Source organism: Asterias amurensis, chromosome 3 (assembly GCF_032118995.1).
Source record: "Asterias amurensis chromosome 3, ASM3211899v1".
NCBI lineage: Eukaryota > Metazoa > Echinodermata > Asteroidea > Forcipulatida > Asteriidae > Asterias > Asterias amurensis.
Window position 1 is genome coordinate 5,197,049 of NC_092650.1, and position 25,502 is coordinate 5,222,550.

General features: G+C 40.7%; 1 protein-coding gene across 3 annotated transcripts in view; it reads left to right on the top strand.

Annotated features, from left to right (window-relative positions):
• LOC139934704 (uncharacterized) overlaps positions 1-25,502 on the top strand; it is a 61,941-nt gene that overhangs the window by 25,371 nt on the left and 11,068 nt on the right. For 2 of the 3 annotated variants that reach the window (XM_071929073.1, XM_071929074.1), the window contains 21 exons: positions 2,523-2,777; positions 3,368-3,616; positions 4,140-4,394; positions 5,587-5,838; positions 6,208-6,321; positions 7,728-7,850; positions 8,961-9,083; positions 9,402-9,542; positions 12,426-12,548; positions 12,951-13,076; positions 13,947-14,081; positions 14,662-14,820; positions 15,067-15,222; positions 16,636-16,755; positions 17,451-17,696; positions 18,146-18,403; positions 20,025-20,285; positions 21,408-21,668; positions 22,506-22,772; positions 23,105-23,365; positions 24,334-24,594. In XM_071929073.1, coding sequence (XP_071785174.1) covers positions 2,523-2,777; positions 3,368-3,616; positions 4,140-4,394; positions 5,587-5,838; positions 6,208-6,321; positions 7,728-7,850; positions 8,961-9,083; positions 9,402-9,542; positions 12,426-12,548; positions 12,951-13,076; positions 13,947-14,081; positions 14,662-14,820; positions 15,067-15,222; positions 16,636-16,755; positions 17,451-17,696; positions 18,146-18,403; positions 20,025-20,285; positions 21,408-21,668; positions 22,506-22,772; positions 23,105-23,365; positions 24,334-24,594 — 4,146 coding nt within the window. Of the gene's footprint in view, positions 1-76; positions 332-1,269; positions 1,522-2,522; positions 2,778-3,367; positions 3,617-4,139; positions 4,395-5,586; positions 5,839-6,207; positions 6,322-7,727; positions 7,851-8,960; positions 9,084-9,401; positions 9,543-12,425; positions 12,549-12,950; positions 13,077-13,946; positions 14,082-14,661; positions 14,821-15,066; positions 15,223-16,635; positions 16,756-17,450; positions 17,697-18,145; positions 18,404-20,024; positions 20,286-21,407; positions 21,669-22,505; positions 22,773-23,104; positions 23,366-24,333; positions 24,595-25,502 lie in introns of all 3 variants that reach the window. The other variant, XM_071929072.1, reaches the window with a different exon arrangement.

Genomic DNA, 25,502 nt, shown 5'->3' on the forward strand with positions numbered 1-25,502 from the left:
GTAGCCAAACCACTCTGGACGTCCAGCTTTACCTTTGGTTTAACTAACTTTTCTTTTTTTCTCTTCAATTTTCTAGGAGATAATGAAGCCCCAGATGTTGGAGTTTGTCCTGAGAGTACCTCGGTGACAGTTCCCTTCCAGAGCACAGGGACCACTGTGTCTTGGAATGAGCCCACAGTTACTGATAACTCTGGAGCATTCACAACCACACAGACCAGAGATTCTGGAACTTTCTTCAACACTGGAACACAGACCCAGGTTACCTACACATTCACTGACGCTGCCAACAACCAGGCTTTCTGTTCGTTCACTGTGACTGTAGTATCATTAGGTAAGTATTTAGAAATACTGCCTCTGAATATTGATTGAACATTAACTCATTTCCGCCTAGAAGCGTTTATTTTCAAAACAATGCTGTAATTGCCTAAGCATATGTACCAACACGTATTGTTTATTCTTACATCTGGAAACATTTATCAGTTACATAAAATAATCATTGATAGAAACACTTTGTATTATGGTGTAGGAAAGAGGACAACATTATCTTTTTGTTATGATGTCAAACTTGTCAAAAGTTTATAGCTTCCATAATGATTTACAGTTCCAGGAAAAAAACAAGAAAATTAGATACTTGAACAAGTTGAGAAATAAAAATTGTTTCTTGGACAGTTTACACTGATAAAAAAACAAAAAAATTCTAAGCATAAACCAACTTTGACTTATGAAATCAGCATGGTAGTGATACAGAAAAACAAACTGGTATGATCGTGTACAAACCATTGGCCTATTACCCGACCACTGAATTTGCATTGAGCTTGGATTATCCAACAAATTCATCTTGTCTATATCTCATTATCAGGTGATACCGTTCCACCAGTTGTCAACAACTGCCCAAGTCAGTTTTTGATACGGCTCGTGAGGCTCTTACACCCATTTCAGTAAGGCGCTCCAGAGTTGCCCCAAGCCAATTTCTGAATTAAGTACATGAAAAGTCTTCAACTGTTAGGAGCAATTGGATGCGCTAGAAGTCACAAGATCAACTGTTGCATTTCGGTTCAGAACGACTCTGGAGCACCTTGTTTTCAGCACGTTGATCTTGTCATGTAAATGTTATGTTAAATTTGCCTGTCTGAAACCAAAATGAGTCGCCTCTATCTATTTGGTTCAGCGCACCTGTCTAAAGCGCCTGTCTGAAACGGGTATAAACCATGCTGCCCCATCACACAAATGATGGTGTTTATTATTAACCACTTTATTTTTTATTTACAGGTGATACCGTCCCACCTGTTGTGGAGTTCTGCCCGCAAGATATCACAGAATTTGTGCCCTTCCTGACCTCTGGAACATCAGTGACATGGACCATGCCAACTGTAAATGATAACTCTGGTGCCTTTGATACCACACAGACACGCGCCTCAGGATCATTCTTTAGTGTTGGTGACTCTCCGGTTGTCTACACTTTCACTGATGCTGCTGGAAACCAAAATACCTGTTCATTTGTTGTCAGGGTTATTCAGCAAGGTATAAGCTGGGTTTATTTATTTATTTATGTTTTATTTCTACAAGTAAAAACTTACAATACAAAAAGTGGACCTGCGGCAGATTTCACAAATGCTAGGATTAATCCTATCTCGAGTTAAAACAAGTAATCCGTCCTAACTTAGGATGGGTTCAATGCGTCATATGACTTCAGAGAGGGAACTTAACTCATCCTACATGTAAGTCCCCAAGATCAATCTTAAGTTTGGTGAAATCAAAGGCTGAACACAGAAGAGATCCACACAGTGTATGGACTTAAAACACTACAGGGTGTCTCAACAACAAAAATATACACCTTTGAAATGGCTGCCGAATAAATAATAATTGATTCTTGGGGAATAGGTCTGGTATGTATGGATAGGTAATGGACTGAACTTTCATATAGTATAAAAAAGTCTGAAAATAATTCATGATTGAGTGAGCTCTGCTCACTTTTGTAAAAGGTACATGTATAAAAATTATCATGGGGTGTAAGAGATGTTAAATTTGCATCGGGGGAAGAATATTACCACCTGCCAAAACGTAGGATTCGAACTGCCTCTACCTGCCCGGCAACCTCGGTAGTCTAGTTGGTAAGACACTGCTCTGGGATTGCAAGGGTCGTGGGTTCCAATCCCACCCGAGTATTATGCCTGTGATATTTTTTCACAGGGCTCGGGAAAGTACTGAGTATACAGTGCTAACACACATCGGTGTTTAGGTACAACCAAGATTATGGGGTGATCGAGCATTTGCCTCCACTACCACTCGTTTGTGGAACAAACTTCCCAACTCGTTGAAGACTTGTGGGACTGTTGATAATTTCAAGACCAAATTGAAGCACACCTCATGACACGCCATTTTTATTATTTTTGTCTTCTTGTTAGCACTTTGAGCACCCCTTGGGTGGATATGTTTTTTGCGCGTTTTAAATTGCTTTATTGTTATTTTTATGATTATTATTTCAACTTTTGTTATAACTCATTGCTTCTTGTAACTTTCAGGTGATACAGTTCCTCCAGTTGTCGTCCTTTGCCCCGACAGCGTCGCTGTCACAGTTCCATACCAGAGCACTGGGACCTCCATCTCATGGAATGAGCCCACAGCTACTGATAACTCTGGAGCATTCACAACCACCCAGACCAGAGAATCAGGAACTTTCTTCAACACTGGAACACAGACCCAGGTTACCTACACATTCACTGACGCTGCCAACAACCAGGCTGTCTGTACATTCACTGTGACTGTAACTGAGCAAGGTGAGTGTTGAATCTCATAAGTGAAAATCTATAAAGTCGACTGGTTTCGGTTATTTTCTACTCTTTGGTGTTGTCATTACAAAACACTCGGCTTTGTATAAGCCTTTTTAACCATTCATACTATCGCTGATTAAAAAAGTCACATTTGGAAAATTATATTTCCATTTGTTAAAACAGAATCAATCAAGGAAGCAGTCACTAATTTAATGACAGTGGTACCTGCTCCTGCTAGCAAGAATCCCTGGTGAAGTTGCATTTTTAGCGAGCAACATCACTCATTTTGTTTGCGGTAACACCATGTGTATGTCTACTTGCCAAGTAGATCTTGTTCTTTAGAGAACTGTCTTGCTTATCTTTTACTACTACCTCGGAGTAGATTTTTGGAGTTCGAGAGACTTCTCAGTCCTGCTTTTTAAACGACTACCTGGGCGGAAGGTAAAATTGGCTTGGACAACTACTGAAGCTTATTAGTTTGTTATAACTTCACTATTGAGAGTGAGTTCTTGATTGGTCTCAATGTTGCGACTAGCTTGCTCAAGTCGTCGCCAGCAGCATATAAATCTTACAACTATTCTGACTTTTTTTTCTAGCTGATCCGGAACCCCCTATGGTTGTTTGCCCCCCGAACCAAAACGAAGTAATTCAGTTTGGTGCTGGTGGAGCCGTCATCACCTGGAACAACCCAACAGTTAGCGACAACTCTGGTAGCTTCAGTCTGATCGAGAGCAGCCACAACTCTGGGAACTTCCTCCCCACCGGGCAGACTGTCGTAACGTACCGTTACGCAGATGATGCCGGAAATGAGAACTCTTGCAGCTTTGTTGTGAATATCGTTGAAGGTAAGTTATAGTAGACATTGCTAATATATTGTACATTTGGGGTGTTGTGGCCCAGCAGTATAAGGCAGTGAAGTTTTATCTGCAACTTATCTTTAACCAACCTTGTGCACAGATTAACGCAATATGCGGTGTTGATACAGCTGTGCGTATGTCGTATTGTACTTAAAACGCAGTACACAAAGTAAAAACAGCACAATACACAGGGTGTGCATGATGTATAGGTTTTATACGTGTGCATGATGTATAGGTTTTATACCACACCTCTTGTTGGGTATGGGTTGACCATTCAGAATTGAATATTCAAGATTGCTTGAAGATAAATCAAGCATGTGGAGTGTGGGTTCGGTTCCTGTTTGTGACGTTTGTGTCCTTGAGAAAGATACTTTACCATAATTGCTTCTCTTCACCCAGGGGTATAAACAGGTACCTGCGAGAGGTTGATATTGTGTATGAAAAATTGTATTGCCCAGGTTGTAATAATAATAATAAACATCTATAATATCGTTATCTCCTCTTATTGCAGTGGACTCCATTCCTCCAGTGCTAACATCCTGCCCCGGCAACCTCGTAGAACAGGTTCAGTTTGGCGTGTCCGGCACCACAGCTACCTGGGAGGAGCCCACGGCCAGTGATAACACCGGCCAGACAGTGGTCATCTCCCAGAGAAACTTCCTGCCCGGGTCCTTCTTCCCTGTGGGTGACACCACCGTCACCTATGTACTGATGGACCCATCTGGGAACGAGGTTACATGCCAGTTCATTGTTACTGTCATCGCTGGTAAGGACCTTATCCTTTTGATTTTTGTTATCATCCTTCAGTTTTTGTATAGCATAGATGATGTGACCTGTGACATTACATGTACATGGACCTAATCGCAATAGACCTTAAACATTGACGTCATCCAGCCGCCATCTTAGAGGAAAAACTGTGACGAAACAATTGAAACACGCAGATTTGTCTGCGCCGCGCACAGTATTGGCCAATGAACAACCTCCTTTTGATCTCTAGGTGAGGGCGCCCTACTGAAATGACGTCATGTGCATAAGGTCTATTACTTTGGTACACGTGAGCGAGGTACATGCTTGTCTTAGTATGCACCTCATTTGACAGTTTTCAGAATGGGAAACAGGACTCTTGACGGTACTACATGTATGATGCCCTTTTTTTTGCGGGGTCACCATTTGCAAAAGAAACAAGTGAACAATTAATGTGATACATTCGTCACTATAATAAATAGTGCATGAAAGCTAGCTAAACAGAGTTGCATTTCCAACAAGAAGCATTCTAGGGTATCATGACCTAGTGGTAGAAGGAACACGTTGCCTTGGATCGGACGAGTTGGTCTATAAAAAGCGTTTGTTACCGTTTGTTAAAAAATGCATATAGTCATAGTTGGAAAGATGATTTAAAAGTAGAATACAATGATCCACACAAATTTGCCTGAAAATAGCATGGTTTTCCTTTTACTTTGCTACCTAACAGGGCCGGCCGTTTATGGGAGTAAAAAATGAGACGGTTGTTGTGAAATTAGCTATATAAGAACTAGTTATTATTATCTAATAATTATTAAAGGGAAGGTACACGTTTTGTAATTGTCAAATACCAGTGTTCTCACTTGGTGTATCCCATCGTAACCATAAAATAACATGCCTGTGAAAATTTGGACTCAATCGGTCATCGAAGTTGCGAGAAAATGATGAAAAAAGAAACACCCTTGTTGGACGAATTTGTGTGCTTTCAGATAGGAATAAAAGACTTCTATATGTAGCTAGAAGTCTTTTATTATTTTAGTGAGAAATTACCATAACTTCAGAGGGAGTCGTTTCCCACAATGTATTATACTATCAACAGCTCTCCAATGCTCATTACCAAGTCAGTTTTTAAGTTGATATTTGTTTGGAGTAATTACCAAACGTGTACCTCCCCTTTAAATGAAATCTTTCATTTCTATACTTTTTTACTTTCCCAGTTGATTCACTCCCGCCAACCCTCCTCTTCTGCCCTTCGGACATCGTCAGGACCGTAGTGGCTGGCGACGCACCGGTTCCTGTCAACTTCGTCGCACCTACCGCAACGGACAACACCGGTGTAGTCAACCTTGTCTTCAACACCATGAGCCCCGGAGATAGTTTCCCTGCCGGTTCGACCCAGGTCACTTACTTCTTTGAGGATGAGGCTGGGAACTCCGTCAGCTGTATTTTCACAGTTACAATCGAAGAAGGTGAGTAGAGATAAATGATAAATGGTCTGGAACCATGACATTTTTTTTTCGAGCAATGGCTCAAATGAAAGCTTGTAACTTTCTCAACCCCCATGAAAATACTTACTGAATTTAAAATCAAAGTTTGTGGGTTAAATCGGCCAAAAATCTGACATAGCATCTTTAATTTGGTCATAAGTGTGATGTTTTCCTACTTGTATTTTGTTGAAGTTTGACCGGAAAACTAATCCCACACTCCCTTTTAACTTTGAACTACTGTTTTTCTCAAAACCCTATAACAAAAAAAAAGATGGGTAGACTATCAAATCCTTAATGTACATATATGATGTTATTATAATGTTAATGTTTCACACTTGTTAACCCTTGCAGTTGATGCCTGCCTGTCTCAGCCCTGCTTGAATGGCGGTATCTGCATCCCTGATACCCTGACCTCCTACCGATGTGTGTGCACAGATTGCTTCACTGGTGACCGCTGCTCAGTTCGTAAGTCCCCTGCAAGGTTACCTCTTGCGTTCACATTCTCTTAAGACTTGGTTGGGACGTAAAGCCGTTGGTCCTGTGTGTTGTGTCATGCACCATAGAAGAACCCAGTGCACTTTATCGAAAAGAGAAGGAATTCATCCCCAGTGTACCTGGGCTGATTGGCTGCATAATGCGGCACAGCCAAAGGAGTAGGTCCTAATTCAAACATAGCCTCGAATACCTTGCCGGAAAGTATTAAATGTTGCAGCGCCATGAGCAGCACTGAGTGATTAATATGCACGCTATATAAGAAAGTTATCACACAAGCGCGAGTGGAATACGGAAAAGTATATCGCTTCTGCGTCCTTTATCTAATGAGGCCGAAGGCCGAGTTGGATATGGGACGCAGACGCGCTACATGTATATCTTCCGTATTTCCACGAGCACGCCTGTGATAACATATTTATCTTCAAGCAAATTTGGCGTGTAACATACATGTACATGTAGAACACACAATACACATGGTAGTGATATTAGCTGTGCAATATAAGTTTTTATCCCCACTCCATTCTGCCAATCTGATGGGAGGATTAGCGCGTACTTGAAGATAATAATAATAAGAAGAAGAATAATAATAACTTTTGACCCACTTGCCAAAATATCAAAATGCATCTGGACTGCATCTCTTTGGAACTCCCTGCTTAGTGCATGTTGGGGGGGTAAAAATTTCAATCCGTTTCCATACCGATCTTACTTTGAAGTAAAATTATTCTCAAAATGCTTTGAACTATCGGAAGCTATGTACATGTACTTCTTAGGAAATAAGCCATAAAGTTTAAAGGGATGCTGCAGTGAATTCAAATAAAACAGTTAATTTTGCTGTCATTTATTTCTGATAAATGGTTTGAACATCAATGTGTTTTGTTTATTCCCGACATATCTGACTTGCGTAAATAGCAAATAAGTCATGCTCCCCCCCTTTTGTGGATTGTTACCGCCCCCCTACCATCGACGTCACGTCGGGAATTCAAACATCGTTGGCAAAAAGAGTCTGGTCCCTAACTACACGCGCCTAGGTACCAGGCCACACAGTGCACACGTCTCTATATGCACACAGCTAGGGGGCCCGACGGCTCGGGTTACCGACATGACGTCACGTTTATGCAAATGAAGGCTCCTTTTTAGGGGCAGGGTGGGTTCCCCATATCTCTTGAAAACCATTAAAAAATACTTGCGCATTTGATTTAAAAAAAATAACAAAATATTTCAGGTTTAATCGTTTTTAATTTCAGGTTTCATGTTTAATCGTTTAAATGAATAAAAAAAAACACTGCAGCCACCCTTTAAGAGTGATTACCAAACAGATACATTCCCTTAAAAAGTTTAAGAAACAAAATGGCCTAAATGTTAATATCTTTTCTACACAGCCGTAAATGCTTGTGATAACAACGTTTGCCAGAATGGAGCAGCCTGTGCTCAACTCTCAGGATCATGTACACAGTATGACTGCCAGTGTCCTCAGTGCTATACTGGGCAATACTGCGATGTCTGTAAGTACACATAGACAGGGAGGTTTCCGTTTTTAACCGGAATCACAAATTTTTTTTACTTAAAAAAAAAAGCTGATCAATGCTTAAGCGACCATAGCGGCCCTGAGCGGCTTGTTCCAAAATGCCCAGAGCAGCTGCAAACGGCTGGCAATTTATTTTACCAAGCAAAAGAAACGAATACATCCTTCAAATCCTGACTTTGAATCAGGGATGTTTCCATTTCTAACCGGAAACCAAAATTATTTTATTTGAAAATAAATCTCAATTTTAGAGAGCTGCTCAATGCTTTAGAGACCAAGGTGGCCATGGGCCGCTTGTACCAAAATGCCCAGAGCGGCTGCAAACGGCTGGCAATTTATTAGACCAAGCAAAAGAAACGAACAAATCTTGACTTGAAAATATAGTCCGCCAACTGACTGTTCGTATGTGGAAGTGTAATAGCAGGTGGTTGAGTGAACCAAATTCCACTCTGGTGTTTCTGATCAGCAGAGTGTGTGTTTCTAGTCCCAGTAGTGACACTTGTGTCCTTAAAGCGAGACACTAAGCTATTGCTTTGTCCTTCCGATGGAACATAAAGCGGTTGGTCCTACGTGTTGTGTATTGCGCGTAAAAGAAACAAGTGCTCTTATCAAAAAGAGAAGGGGTTTGCCCCAGTGTTCCTGGTTTGATTGGCAGTGTATTGTGTCACAGCAACCTTGTTAACCATTACATTGTGCTTTTAATAGATGTTAAATTTGCATCGGGGATAAAGAATATTAATTTTTGGTTTTTACCCATATACACCGATGTGTGTAGCACTGTATACTCAGTACTTTCCCGAGTCCTGTGAAAACAATCACAGGCATTTTACTCGGGTGGGATTCGAACCCAAGACCTGTGATTTTTTTCACAGGATTTGGGAAAGTACTGAGTATACAGTGCTACACACATCGGTGTATATGGGTAAAAACCAAAAATTAACATTGTGCTTTGATTGTCAAACGTAGTCTCAAATATCTTGCTGGGAAAACAATTGTATGTTTAAAGCACCTTGAGCGTCACTGGGTGGCAGGTATGGGAGCTGTATAAGAATACACTTGTATTGTTATTATCCTTTTTTTTTTTTAATAGTCGTGGATAGCTGTGAGAACAACCAATGTACTAATGGAGCAGTCTGCGCCACAGATTCCGACAATTGTCTGGAGTACACCTGCCAGTGCCCTTCTTGCTTTACTGGACGCTTCTGTGACATACGTGAGTTTCACTCATCTAATAATAATCAAAATAACAATGAATTCTTAATTGGGCAATATCCACCTAACAAGGAACATGTACTCAAAGCGCATGTAAAGAAAAAATACATGAAGCATCAATATAGAAAGGAGAATAGACAAGAGGGAATGGTCAAAACACAGAACATGCCAAAACATTTCACACAACTGTGAAATGCACTATGTATAAAAGAACTTGTTACTGTTATTATTGAGGGAGAATGCTGATTAGGTAAATGAAACCTAATAATGCTGTATAAGTAAATTTAAACATTGGATTGTGTTCTTTTTTCTTTTTTAGCAATTTCCGCCTGTGCATCCAACAATTGTGCAAATGGAGCTGTTTGCGTACCAAGTTCAAACTCTCCAAACTCCGCTTTCTCTTGTTCGGAGTACACATGCTCATGCTCTGGATGCTTCACCGGCGAAAGATGTGAAAGCCGTAAGTACTTTGTCCCTTACACCTGGTTCAGACAGGATCTGTATAGGCGCGCCAAACCAATTTATTGATTTAAAGGCAGTGGACACTATTGGTAATTACTCAAAATAATTATGAGCATAAAAACCTACTTGATAACGAGTAATGGGGAGGGGTTGATAGTATAAAACATTGTGAGAAACGGCTCCCTCTGAAGTGAGTTTTCGAGAAAGAAGTAGTTTCCACAAATTTGGACACTATTGGTAATTACTCAAAATAATTATGAGCATAAAAACCTACTTGGTAACGAGTAATGGGGAGAGGTTGATGGTATAAAACTTTGTAAGAAACGACTCCCTCTGAAGGGAGTTTTCGAAAAAGAAGTAGTTTCCACAAATTTGATTTTGAGACCTCTGGTTTAGAAATTGAGGTCTCGAAATCAAGCATATGAAAGCCCACAACTTCGTGTGTCAAGGGTGTTTTTTCTTTCAATATTATCTCGCAACTTCGACGACCGATTGGGCTCACATTTTCACAGGTTTGTTATTTAATGCATGTGTTGAGATACACCAAGTGAAAAGACTGGTCTTTGACAATTACCAATAGTGTCCAGTGTCTTTAAGTACATGAAAAGTTTGAAGTCAGAATCAGGTAGCACGCGTTGAGGAAGCCAAAAAATTGACTCTTGTAGTCGTTCTGAACGACTGTGTCCTAATCTGAACGACGAGTGTCTTGTTCTCGGAGTCGATTTTGTCATGAGCTGAGACTAGTGTAATAGCTATGTTTAGTTTGCCTGTCTGAAACACACACATTTTTGGTCGACGCGACTCTGTAGTGCCTGTCTGCTTGAATTCAACGATCAACTGTTGCGGTTGTTCTGAATGACTTTTGAGTGTCTTGGTCTCAGACATTGATCTTCCCATGGGCTGAGTCGATGTAAATGCTATGTTAAGTTCGCCTGTCTAAAACCAAAATTTGTTTTGGGCGGCGCGACTCTGGATCGACTGACTGTACCACGTGTTAGGAGACCTTGCCATTTTACCCTCCCCAGTTTTATTTAAAGCCATTGGACCCTTTCGGTACAGAAAAAAAAAAAAAAGTTCACAGATTTACAAATAATTTACAGGGTTTACAGAAGGTAATAATGAAAGACTTCTCTTGAAATATTAGTCCATGAAATGCTTTACTTTTTGAGAAAACGGTAAAACAATATAAATTCTCGTTAACGAGAATTACGGAGTTGTTATAAACACATGTCATGACACGGCGAAACGCGCGAAAACAGGAGTGGGTTTTCCCGTTATTTTCTCCCGACTCCGATGTCCGATTGAGCCTAAATTTCCACAGGATTGTTATTTTATATATAAGTTGTGATACACGAAGTGTGGGACTTGGACAATACTGTTTACCGAAAGTGTATAATGGCTTTAACTTTTTGATTGACTCTTGATCATGGTTTTATCAGTTTGATTTACATTCTTCGCTCGAACAGTCTTTCTTTTAAGTGAGATTTCTTACTTTAAGACTGTATTTTAAGGTGTTTTAAGATCCTTGGTTGAAGAATGGAAAGAGTCCTTGGTTGAAGAATGGCAAGGGTCCTTGTTTGAAGAATGATAAGAGTCCTTGGTTGAAGAATGGCAAGGGTCCTTGGTTGAAGAATGGCAAGGGTCCTTGATTGAAGAATGGTAAAGATTCTTTATTGAAGAATTTAAAGGGTCTTTGAATAAAGAACGGTAAGGGACCTCGTTTGAAGAATAGGGTCCTAGTACGAAGAATGTTCAGGTCCTTAATTGAAGAATTTTAAGGGCCATTAGAGGAACATTACAGAATTAGTTTTTATAGCAGACAAGTTGCTGGCAGTATAAGCACTTTATGTAATCCACCATAGACATAAACTGACAAACCTGTAGAAGTTTGAGATCGGTCGGCCATCTGGGTCACAAGAAAATAGTGAAACACACTTTGCATTGCATCGAAAATGAATAAAACGCTCACTGAGCGATAAACTCCAAATGCGAAATTAGATAATTTATTTTTCATAAAATGTGAAATTTCAAACGTTAATATTTCAAGGGATGCTTTCTACTATCATCATCATATAGACCGTGTAAGATTTATGTAAATCTGTGATCTACACGATTTTTGTTTCCTACCAATTCTGTAACATATCCTTTAATTGAAGAATTTTAAGGGTCCTTGATTGAAGAATTTTAAGGGTCCTTGATTGAAGAATTTTAAGCATCTTTGTGTGAATAATTTTAAGCGCTTTGATTGAAGAATTTTAAGGATCCGTGTGCACAGAATTTTAAGGATCCGTGGTTGAATAGTTTTAAGGGTCCTTGATTGAAGAATTTTAAGGGTCCTTGATTGAAGAATTTTAAGGGTCCTTGATTGAAGAATTTTAAGGGTCTTTGATTGAAGAATTTTAAGGGTCCTTGATTGAAGAATTTCAAGCAACTTTGTGTGAATAATTTTAAGTGCTTCGATTGAAGAATTTTAATGATCCATGTGCAAAGAATTTTAAGGATCCGTGGTTGAACAGTTTTAAGGGTCCTTGATTGAAGAATGGTAAGGGTCCTTGATTGAAGAATTTTAAGCATCTTTGTGTGAATAATTTTAAGCGCTTTGATTGAAGAATTTTAAGGATCCGTGTGCACAGAATTTTAAGGATCCGTGGTTGAATAGTTTTAAGGGTCCTTGATTGAAGAATGGTAAGGGTCCCTGATTGAAGAATTTTAATGATCCATGTGCAAAGAATTTTAAGGATCTGTGGTTGAACCTTTTTAAGGGTCCTTGATTGAAGAATGGTAAGGGTCCTTGATTGCATGATTTGAAGGTTTGTTTTGTAAAGATCTTTCATGTGTACCCCACATTAACTTTGATGGTGGTATGTATTTGTGTTTACAGAGCGTGATGCTTGCAATCCCAGTCCATGTGTTAACGGTGCTGTGTGCTCAACCCTGCCAGACTCCTGCTACTCCTATGCTTGCCAGTGCACTGGCTGCTTCACTGGTTACAACTGTGAACTACGTAAGAATAACTGGCTTTTGATTTTGTTAAGGAGAATGGACGAGAAAGTGTAGATTTAGCGAGTACATTGTGGGAACATATCTACACTTTAGAGTCAATTTTTCCGACTTAAACTATTTTTCCCAAACTTTGTACTGATTTAAGGCCCAGTGACCAGGGGTAATAATGTGGAAGCACTTTGACACATGGTGTATAAAGCGCTATATAAAAAAAACCTATTATTATTGTTATGAGGTAGAAAATCTGCTGGGACTACTACTTCAAGTAGTGGATTGTTATAAACTTCACTGCCACATATTGAGTTCTTTGGGCTCAACGTTTCTACAAGCTTGCTCTAGTCATCGGCAGGAGACTTCTGATTTACTTCGCATAATTTAAAACCTTTTTTTATCTCTCATCCAGCCATTGCTTCACCCTGTGCCGACAACCCATGTTTGAACGGTGGTGTGTGCACTACTGTCCAGGGAACCTGCTCAGCATACGTCTGCTCATGCCCCAACACCCACATCGGTATCAACTGTGAAACATGTAAGTTGCTTAGCATGGAACAGTTTACAAACAGTTATTATTTATTGGTATTTGTTCGGCCAAGTTTCACAGGCGTTAAATTTTCTTAAAAATACAGTGTGGTACAAGTTAATAGAATCAAGCAAAATAGCAAATATAAAACAAAATGATTTAAAATAAATAAATATGACGTCACAAAAACTACACAACAAAACGAAGTTGGAAGGATAGAGGAGGGGGTGGCTGAGCAACCAAGCTTGTCTTCTCTCCATTAGGATCTTACAGACTTAGCTAGTATTTAAGTTTGCTTTTCTAAGAGTCATTTGCTTCACAATCAATAAATTATATAGTCTGAAAAATCTGACTTATTCTCAAATTAACAATCTTCAACAGAAAAATAGGCTGCTTTGTTTCTAAAAGCAAACAACTTGCACTTCATGACTTCTCTTTGTGACTTCAAGGCACTGGACATGCTGGATTTGGTAATTGTCAAAGACCGGTAATCTCACTGTCCCAACATATGCATAAAATAACAAACCTGTGGAAATTTGGGCTCAATTGGTCATCGAATTTGCAAGTCGGAGAATAATGAAAAAAAAATCCCTTGTTGCATTATATTGTGTGCTTTTATATGTATAATAAAAGGCTTGAGCTGAAGTCTTATATTATTTGAGTGAGATGTTACCTCTTTAAAAAAAAAACAGTCCTTCAGAGGGAGTTGTTTTTCACAATGTTTTATACTATAAACAGATCTCCATAGATCATTACCAAGTAAGTTTTTTATGCTAACAGTTATTTTGAGTAATTACCAATATTGTCCAGTGCCTTTAAAGATGCTTTTGGTTTTGGTATATGTGTATTAATAAACTTTGTTTCTCCTGGACACTGCAGCGGTGATTGTAAACCTGAATCCATGCAACAGCTTTCCCTGCCAGAATGGAGCCAGCTGCCTTACAATGGATGGCTCGTACTACATCTGCCTCTGCACAACTAACTTTGTGGGAACCAACTGCCAGACCTCAATAGGTAAATAATAACAATAATTAAAGGGAGGTTTTGCAGGCGAACGGATACGCATGCATTTAGCTATTGTGTGTTTTCATAACTTACATGTATATTGGATGTAGATCAAATTCGTGGATGAAGTACATGTAGGCAACTTTTGTGAGCTGAGACTACAACATTCTGCCTCAACCCCGGTTTGAATAACACCACGGCATCGTGGATTAGGTTTCTATTTCCTACGTGGGCTCAATTTCATTAAGCTGTTTAGCAGAAAATATTGCTAAACAAATTTATTTGCTAAGCAAAAAAAATTAGTAGGGAACCAGTGGTAACAATGTAAACTTAATGGAATGTTGGCTGGTAACCTGTTTTTTGCTGAGCAATATTTTCCTGAGCTTAGCAAGTTTTTGTGCTTACAGGCTGTATGAAATTGGGCCCTGACTGCATGGGATTTTCCCGTGAGAAGTTCTATTGGATTTCCTCCCACATCTAAACTAAACTAAAACTTCCTGAGGTTCTTTGCTACAGTCCCGGCCATACCTTGTTGGCCCCCCCTGACCCTTTCACATGTTGAATATTATTTTCGTGTATTTTATTGCAGCCAATATCCCAGCCATGGACCTGTGTGACAACACTCCATGCCTCAACAATGGCGACTGCTACAATAGCTACAACAGTAACTCCGGCACAAACTTGATCCCACAATACACCTGCGTATGCGGAAATGGCTTCACTGGATCCAATTGTGCCCTCACAACCGGTAAACAAAATTTCTCTGTCAAACAATAAAGTAAAATAAAAATTCATTTTTGACGCTGCCAAAGACTAAACCAATGGGCAGTTAACTGTTCCACGTGGGCATTTAATTGCATCAACATCCGACCATACAACTAACTATTCCCCATGCCCGGGAAACCCACCAGACTGTCTAGTGGTAATAAATTATTTGAGGCTCGAAGAAATGGCCCCTCAAATCGATTGATTTATTTTGTAATTTTAACTTTAGGCGATAACCCAACTCTGGATATCTGCGTTCTAAGTGACACACCAAACTGTGAACAAGGGGCGCCGTGTTCCAACACCTTCCATAGCTTCGACCAAGATGTGGACTACTTCTGTACTTGCCCAGTCGGATTCATTGGCCACAACTGCGAGACCATTTGTAAGTTCAGTATATTAGTGTAATCAGTGCAGAAACATTATATCTTGATTTTGCAAAAGCATGGTAATGTACATGGTTCGCTCGGCCCCAGCAACCAGGTCTATCCAGGACGGCTGGGATGGGCTTATCAGCTTACACAGATTCTTGTTCAGGAAGTACGCCATGCGTGCAGTGCATAGAAATATTGCGCAGTGTTAGTGTGATGCATGATTGGATTGCGCACTAACCAATGAGAGTGCATATTACGTTTGACCATCCAAGCAACTTTTGTTAAAGCAAGGCGCTGGGAAGAACGAAGGTACATGTATCTTACACGAAAATGCTCCATGCAAAATAATGTATCTCGACGTGAACTTGTTTTTTGTGTACATCAGGGCAAGTGACACAGTAACAATGCCTTGCAATTTTCAAACTTGTGTGTATTAGGTGCTGTTTTAGGCGACACAATGTTTTTGCACTGATACAGCGATATTAGTTTAGGTTTTTCAAGAAATATAAACCAGCCATGTGAAGACCTGGGCCTAATTTCAGAAAGCCTGTAAGCATACAAATTTGCTTAGCATGAAATTTCTTCCTCAATAAAAACAGGGTTACCAACCAAATTTCCACGTGATTTTCAGGATAAGCAAACAACAGCTGAATGTCAGTAACAAGCAATATGCAACAAATTAAAATTTGGTTGGTCATGCTGTTTTTATTAAGGAAGAAAGATCATGCTTAACAAATTTCTGTGCTTACAGGCTGTTATGAAATTGGGCCCTATGACCAATGAGGATATACATGTTAGACAATCACATGCTGGACAGGAACATTTAGAAAGCCATCATGCAATGTCCATAGGAAGCTTTTGGTATGAATAAACTGCCTCTAGCCTCCGGGCAACCTCGGTAGTCTAGTTGGTAAGACACTGCTCTAGAATTGCAAGGGTCGTGGGTTTGAATCCCACACGAGTAACATGCCTGTGATGTTTTTTCACAAGACTCGGGAAAGTACTGAGTATACAGTGCTAACACACATCGGTGTATGGGTAAAAACCAAAATTAATATTCTTTATCCCCAATGGAAATTTAACATCTATTATGAATGAATGGGTGCATCAAACTGTTCAAGCTTTGGGTCTGAATGATTTTTGAAAAAAAACAAAAACATTTTTTTCTCAAAATAGTGTGACCTAATGATTTTGACAAGAACCTTGCACAAAGCTTCTTTGAAACGACAAAGGGCACCAAGGCATTTTCTCTTTGATATAGAACACACCCTATGAGGAAATTGTAAGTTTCTACTAGAGCATTTTAAGGGCATCAAAGCAATGACCATGGGGCATGGGGGCAATCACCTCCGTTGCCTTCATGAAGTATCAGGTCCGAGTTTGATTTCTTAATGAGATTTTCTTTGTTTTTGTCTTTCTTACAGCACCCAACCCATGTGCCAGTAACCCATGTAAGAACGGAGCCCAGTGTGTTCCAACAAACACATTCTACACCTGTCAATGTGCAACGGGATACAGTGGTAGCACTTGCGAGATACCTGTCGGTAAGTTGGTCATCCAATCGGTAACTTATAATCAGTATTCTGTAATCTACAATTTCTCTCAATTTTGGTAAATAGACTAACTCACACACAGGGGATATAATTAGTAGCATAAAAACTTACTTGGTACCGAGTAATGGGGAGTTGTTGATAGTATAAAGCATTGTGAGAAAGAGCTCCCTCTGAAGTAACGTAGTTTTCGAGAAGAAGTAATTTTTCGACGAAGTTGATTTCGAGACCTCAGATTTAGAATTTGGGGTTTCGATAATAAAGCATCTAAAAGCACACAACTTCGTGTGACAAGGGTGTTTTTTCTTTCATTATTATCTCGCAACTTCGGTGACCGATTGAGCTCACATTTTCACAGGTTTGTTTTATGCATGTGTTGAGATACACCAAGTGAGAAGACTGGTCTTTGACAATTACCAATAGTGTCCAGTGTCTTTAAGTACATGAAAAGTTTGAAGTCAGAATCAGGTAGGACGCGTTGGAAGTCAAAAGATTGACAGGTGAGAAGACTGGTCTTTGTCAATTACCAATAGTGTCCAGTGTCTTATATTGGAATAACCAGAGACGTTACTGTAAGTAACGCTCCTCATACTATTTTGGTGGATAAAAACTGTTATTTATTTTAAAAGCAATTACCAAACTTATACCTTCCCTTTAAATAAGATGTATTCTCTTTATCACAATCACAGGTGACAACACGGATCCTGTCATCAGCGGCTGTCCACAGTCCATCACGATGAATGTCCAGACAGGAAGCAGCGCAGTCGTCACCTGGACACCACCCACAGCAACTGATAACTCAGGCACGGCGTTCATCATCTTCTCATCAAGCAGCCCAGGGAGTGTCTTCCCTGCTGGCACGACCCCAGTCTCCTATGTCTTCTCTGATCCGAGCCAAAATTACGCCAGCTGCAGTTTCTTTGTCACTGTTACCGGTAAGTTTTATAAAGACAGAAGATCGAAAGGCCAAGTCATAAACCAAGAGGATAACTGACTGAAAATAACTTGTTATTTGTGGTACTTTACTTTGTATTTGAGATACAAAAGTTGCATCCCTTAAGCTGATCCCCTGGCTGCCACCTCCCAGGTTGTATCGTAAACTTTCAGGCATGTATTCTTCATTTTTAAAAAGGGCCATTTGGTACCACGAGATATGGCCGGAATTGAAGCTACCGGCCATTTCAGTGGTCTAGTTGGGACATGTATGACACTGCTCTAGAATTAAAAAGGGGTTTGAATCCCACCCGCGCGATATGCATGTGATTTTTTTCACACAACTCGGGAAAGTTCTGAGCAGAGTGACATTGTGCTAGCACACATCAGTGTATATGGGTTATACCAAAGTCAATGTATTCAATGTTTTGTTTTTCACTTTTTTAAAAAGGCACAACTACTGACAACATCCCACCAGTCATCAGTAACTGTCCAAACAACATCTTGCAAACAGCAGCCCCGGGCGCAACTAGCGCCACTGTCAGCTGGACAGTACCTTCGGCTACAGATAATTCCGGTAACACGGTCAACCGAGTGTCCACAGTTAATCCTGGTGCAAGCTTCAACATCGGTTCCACAACAGTCACCTACACTTTCAGTGACAACTCTGGCAACGACGCTGTGTGCTCGTTCATCGTCACTGTGAATAGTAAGACACTTTTTTTCTTTTTTCTTTTAATTTTTTTTTTTATGAAAGTCGCCAGACACACAAGGCCTGAAGGACACATCAATGTGTGGGCTACAAATCAACTATTTTTTCAGGGGACGTTGCCACCTACTCCTGGGGCTGAAAGAGGGTTATCCCCTTCACAGTCCATACGGATGTAGGCTTAGGTACCATCCATCAGAAGCCTGGCTGGTAGAGCAGAAGGCAACTTTTTATGAAGCAATCATGGTTAAGTGTCTTGCTTAAGGACACAAGCGTCACGACAGGGACTCGAACCCTATGCTGATCATAAACACCAGAGATTAATTCCGGTACTCTTAACCGCCACCATTATTTTTTAAAAGGATTGTTGGTTTCTTTACCTTGTTGTGAAAAAAAAATACTTTGTTTGTAATGTTTGATGTCTAAAGGCTAAACATGTACGTCGCATAAGGAATTTACAGGCAACCAGTTTCAGGCAATCTCCAAGAAGAAAGGCAAATTCACATTTCATCGTCCTAATATTAGTCTTGGGGACTGGAATACATTGTTTGAGTAATGACTGATAATATGCTACAAGTGGTCCTGTAGGATGCCCCATAGTTGGTTGCTTCCAAGTTGCGCCAGGGTTTAACCACTTACCCCCTATTCCAGAGCAGGGGTGGCTATTCCCTGGTGTATGCCCACTTGCTACCCAAGTGTGAAGGGCTGGCTGTCGTACCCCGGGGTTGTCCCCAGTGAACAGTGTAGTGTGAAAAGGGCTCTTTTAATGGCGTCTGTACTTTGGCAAAAGAGAGGTTTCGCAAGTGTACGGATACACATACAGATACCGATACGTCGACACTTTGTGTGTTCACGTGATGCGTATCCGCGACTATCGTATTTTGCATACACGTTCGTAACGGATACAGGAGTTTATACACGTCGTAGATAAAGGGATACTGTTTTGCAGACTTTCAGTTGTATTTTTGTCCAAGACCAAAAATATTTCCCACGGAATAGCTTTCACATCGTGCTTGATATACTGTAGATAGAATCTGTTGCAAAACGATGAGAACACTCATGTATGTCAGAAAAACACTCATGATGAATGCGAGCGCACTTAAGTGAAACATACCTATAGTTTGCGAAACAAAATTCAACACGTAGCTGATGTGAACGGATACGGTTATCATATCCGTATCTGTATCTGTATCAGCATGCTTGCGAAACCTCTCTATTACTGGCAGTTACAGTGATGAATTTCAATGAATCATTGGTTTCACAACTAACAATTTGTAATAAAATATGTTAAATTTGCATCGGGGATAAAGAATATTAATTTTGGTTTTTACTCATACACCGTTATGTGTTAACACTGTATACTCGGTACTTTCCGGAGTCCTGTGAAAAAATTGCTCTAGAATTGCAATGGTCGTGGGTTGGAATCCCACTCGAGTAACAAACCTGTGATATTTTTTCACCAGACTCGGGGGAAAGTACTGAGTATACAGTGCTAACACACATCAGTGTACGGGTAAAAACAAAAATTAATAATTTGTAATAAACAGTCCCCCAAATAAATTGTTTTAACTTACATTGCCAGATCGTTATTCTTACACAAGAATATTATGTTATTTCCCAGGTGGAACCGTAGTGGATAACACAGCCCCAGTCATTTCCAACTGCCCAATGAGCGCATCAGCAACAGCAGCGTCTGGTACCAACACAGCCGTGGTGACTTGGACTGTACCCACTGCCACAGATAACTCTGGTGGTGTGGTGACCAGCACTTCAACCCACAACTCTGGTGACTCATTCACCGCCGGCATCACCACCGTGACCTACACCTTCTCTGACCCAACTGGAAACCAGGCTACCTGCCAGTTTGTCGTCATGGTCAATGGTGAGTATACATATGTGACATATATTATAGGGGGTCATGGCCGAGTGGTTAAGAGCATCAAATTCAAGCTCTAATGGTTAAGTCATCAGAGTGTGGGTTTGAATCACGGTCAAGACACTTGTGTCTTTGAGCAAGATACTTTAGAGCAAGATAATTGCTTCTCTTCACCCAGGGGTATAAATAAGTACCTGCAAGGGTAAAGGTTAATATTGAGTATGAAAAAGCCTTTTGGGGGCCAGCCGTCGATTTCACCAAACTTGTCCTAACTTAGGATTAATCTTAGGACTTGGGACGAGTCCCAACCCTGCACTGTAGCATGCAGACCTTAAGATTAATCCTAGCGTTTTGTGAAATCAGCTCATGTACTCCGAGGGAGCATGAAAAAGAGTAAAGGGATGTTATGGGCCCAATGACGAGGGTGCTAATGTAAAGCACATTGACACGGTCATTGTGAAATGTGCTACACATGTAGAAGAATTTTGTATTGATACTATTATAACAGTGAAGGGGAGATGCCTTATTCTTCAAAGGTAATAAACCATAATGGGACACTGACTGGGTACATTTGAAGTTGAACCATAGACACTATAACTTTAAGGAACCAATGCCTTGGATCGGTTGAGTTGGTCTTTGAAAAGCGTTTGTAACCATTTGTTATAAAATGCATATGATTAGAAAGATATTGTAAACGTAGAATACAATGGTCCACACAAACATGCCTCAAAATTGCACGCTTTTCCTTTTACCTCGTCGACTAACACAGTCGGCCAATTATGAGAGTCAAATTTGTGACTCCCATAAATGGCCGACTGTGTTAGTTCGCACAGTATAAGGAAAACAACGCAATTTCGAGGCAAATGTGTGTGGATCATTGTATTCTACTTTTAAAACATCTTTCCAACCATATGCACCCCCAAACAAAGGTATTGACAAAACAGGGAAATGCCAACATTGGGGCTACATGTCTATTAGATCAATCCAAAATTGATCTTAAAGGGATTAAGGTTTTTTCAAGATTTGTTATTATTATTACTATTATTTATTTAATTTTTTTGGGGGGAGGGGTCTTTTGCAACATACAAAACAGCACTGAAAACATTGTGTTTTATTTCTTACTCACAGACTTCACCGGCGACACCGTAGCTCCGGTCATCTCAGGTTGCCCCAACTCCCAGACTATCTCCCCCAATGCAGGAGCCAACACGGCCACTGCAACCTGGATTGAGCCGACCGCAACAGACAACAGCGGCAGAGTGCCTGGTGTTGCAAGCTCCCACACCCCACCGGCTTCCTTCCCAGCCAACACAGTGACCAGAGTGTCGTACGTCTTCTTTGATAATGTCGGCAACTTTGACCAGTGTGATTTCCAAATCACAGTCACAGGTGGGTTGCTTTTCCGCTTCTTAGTTTTTATCAGGTTTGTATGGAGCTCCGGAAGTGCCATCCACCGTCAAGATTCAAGTTACAAGTGTATTTATTTGTCCAGAGTATCAAGATCAGTCAATGGTGTATACATGTACATTCACAAACCATACTACATGTACAATCTACACATATAAAGTAGATATTCAAGCTAAATTTTAAAAGATACTGCAGGGGAGCTCCCCATTGAGAAGCAGAGCATTTAAGCATGGGCCCCTGACAGGCTAGACTGGGCCCCTGTCTTTATCCGCAAGAATAAAGACAGGTCGCTGCCGCTATGATCCAGTGATTCCATTGGATACAGTGATATCATTGGATACACGTGCAGTGACATAGATGCCCAAATAGTCACTGCTCTCAAGTCTGCAATGGAATTTGACTGCGATGTGAAATGACCGAGGTCAGAGGTCAAACTACACGCCGGTTTTGCAATTTTTGAGGTCGGTCTCTGGCGTTATTCACAAGCCTCGAATAATGACGTCAGACGTTCAGGCTACTGACAGGCCTGCTCATCGACCACACACAAAAGCCATAGAAGAACTAAGTGATTGAGAGGGCAAGTCCTGAGGCATGGGGCTCAATGAGCAAGCTGTATTGAACCTAATATACTGAAGAGCATACCAAACACTGTTCACGTAAACTCGCTTAAAAGAACCAAATGCACTTATGGGAAAGAGAAGGGGTTCGTCCCAGTATTCCTGGTTTGATTGGCAGTATATTGCAACTTTGAGTGGCGGTCGTGCGCGTTTCATAAGAAGCCACTATTATTATTAATGTTGCTGTCTTTTCATTGCATAGCTGGCACACCCGGCACAGACACCACTGCACCCGTCATTAGCAACTGCCCAGCAGGAGCTTCGGCCACTGCAGCCCCAGGCGCATCCTCTGCCTTCGTTTCTTGGGTGGAGCCCACGGCAGTGGACAATGATGGACAAACAGTTAACGTTGCGAGGTCTCAAGCCCCGTCCACGTCCTTCAACATTGGCACGACCTCCGTCTCTTACACATTCACCGACACTTCTGGAAACCAAGCCCGTTGCAACTTCAATGTAGTTGTCACTTCAGGTATGGTATAACAAATTAGAATAACCACTTTCAAGTAGATTCGAGTGCGAACATAAATTGACACTAAGTCAAAGGCAGAATTTCACTAACCTATTGGACACTAAATAACTCCAAATAATTGCTAGCATAAAAACTTCCTTGGTAACGAGCAATGGAGAGCTGTTGATAGTACACAACATTGTGAGAAGTAAGATTTTTTGCTAATAATTGTTTTGCTTAATTACCATTGGTATCCAGTGCCTTTAAGGAGATTTTATTTTAAATAAACATTTGGTTTATGTGCGAAAGTCATGCTGATTTGTATATCCGACCATTATCCCACTATCTTGCAGGTGGAACCGTTGTGGATAACACAGCCCCAGTCATTTCCAACTGCCCAATGAGCGCATCAGCAACAGCAGTGTCTGGCACCAACACAGCCGTGGTGACTTGGACCGTACCCACCGCCACAGATAACTCTGGTGGTGTGGTGACCAGCACTTCAACCCACAACTCTGGTGACTCATTCACCACCGGCGTCACCACCGTGACCTACACCTTCTCTGACCCAACCGGAAACCAGGCTACCTGCCAGTTTGTCGTCATTGTCAATGGTGAGTGTCCCTGAAATTTAATCCTCAGTCAAATCACATTATCAGAATCACCCATAAGAGTGGACCCAAGTTTGCCATGACAAACTCGGTTAAGTACTCGATGGTTTTTGAATGGAGCACAATTTCACTCATCTGCGCTCAATGTCATGGCCCTGCACGTAAGCAAAAGATTGATGCTTTCTGGAGCAGGGAATTCAGCACTTTTGTGAAGCATACTGATTGACTGATGGAGAACAATTCCTTTTCATAGCAAGAGATTTTTGCTAGTCACAATGTATCGCTTACAATTGAGTTCCTCAGACTATAGAGACAGTTGCTATGTCAAAATGTTTGGGGCAAGCTTTTTAATCTGGACGTAGACTCCTAACCATGATGCTTTGCCCTTGGGATGGGACGTAAAGCCGTTGGTCCCATGTGTTGTGTAATGAACGTAAAAGAACCAAGCGCACTTATGGAAAAGAGAAGGGGTTCGCCCCAGTGCTATAAAGGATAATGGGGTGATTTCACAAAGGTAGTCCTAACTTAGGACTAGTCCTAAGCAATGCTAAGAGATAGGACTGGTCCTAAGTACTAGTCCTAGGCAATGCTACATGTAAGAGATAGGACTGGTCCTAAGTTATCCCAACTTAGGACCAAACTTAGGACCAGTCCTATCTCTTAGCATTGCCTTGGACTAGTCCTAAGTTAGGACTACCTTTGTGAAATCAACCCCTGGTCTCATACAGAGTTCCACATGCCTATTATTATTATCAGATTGATGATACCCATGTCTACATGTACCTCTGTATGGACTATAAAAGGGGTAACTGTGTCAGCCCTTGAAGTAAGTGGCAACAGCCCCTGGAAAAAAACTTATTTTTTTTAGCCCACTCCTTGAAGTGGCCTTCAGGCCTTGTGTGTCTGGTGAATCACATTAAAAAAATAAAAACAATTATTATTAATATTATTACATTTAATCTCCAATCCAGATTTCACCGGTGACACACAAGCTCCGGTTATCTCAGGGTGCCCTGTCTCAAGGAGTGTCGCTCCCGACGCAGGAACCAACGCAGCCATCGTTTCCTGGGTTGAGCCGACTGCAACAGACAACAGCGGCAGAGTGCCTGGTGTTGCAAGGTCACACACCCCACCGGCTTCCTTCCCAGCCAACACAGTGACCAGAGTGTCGTACATCTTCTATGATAATGTCGGCAACTTTGACGAGTGTAGTTTCACTATCACTGTATCAGGTAAAGGCTCAAGGATTCAGTTCTAAAATTTCTGTGGACCAACTTGCGAATGAAGATTAGAGGGTTTTGAGGTACTTTTTATAAGACAAAATAAAAATGCAATAAACTTGGTTGTGTACATGGTTTCAAGGTAATGATGGTAGAAAGCTTCCCTTAAAATATTACTTGCTGAGGTGATGTAGTTTTTGAGAAATGAGAAAAACAATAAAATAATTTTTGCCTCAGGAGACGAACATTGTTTTAGCATTTGCTGAAAACATTCTGAAAACATCACTCTGCGATTTTCACTTTTCACGGTGAGTAGGAATTTGTGTCGGTCTAAAATAATTATTCAACAAAAGGTATCAAAACCCTTTAAAGGCAGTGGACACTATTGGTAATTGTCAAAGACTAGCCTTCACAGTTGGTGTATCTCAACATGTGCATAAAATAAAAAACCTGTGAAAATTTTAGCTCAACCGGTCTTGAACTTACGAGATAATAATGAAAGTAAAAACGCCCTTGTCACACGAAATTGTGTGCATTTAGATGGTTGATTTCGAGACCTCAAGTTCTAAATCTGAGGTCGCGAAATCAAATTGGTGGAAAATTACTCCTTTCTCAAAAACTATGGCACTTCAGAGGGCGCCGAATCTCACAATGTTTTATACCATCAACCTCTTCCCATTATTCGTCACCAAGAAAGGTTTTATGCGAATAATTATTTTGAGTAATTACCAATTGAGTCCACTGCCTTTAGCAACAAATCTAACAATCCCTGGCTCTTACAACAAAAGAGCGGGGCACCGATCCTTCTCAGTTGCTGGTCTCCAATGCTGGATCTTTCCACCAAATCACGTTTGCAATATCAATTCATTCCAGACTCTTTCAATTGTAAAAATAAAAATCGCATCTGTTTTCTTCTCGCC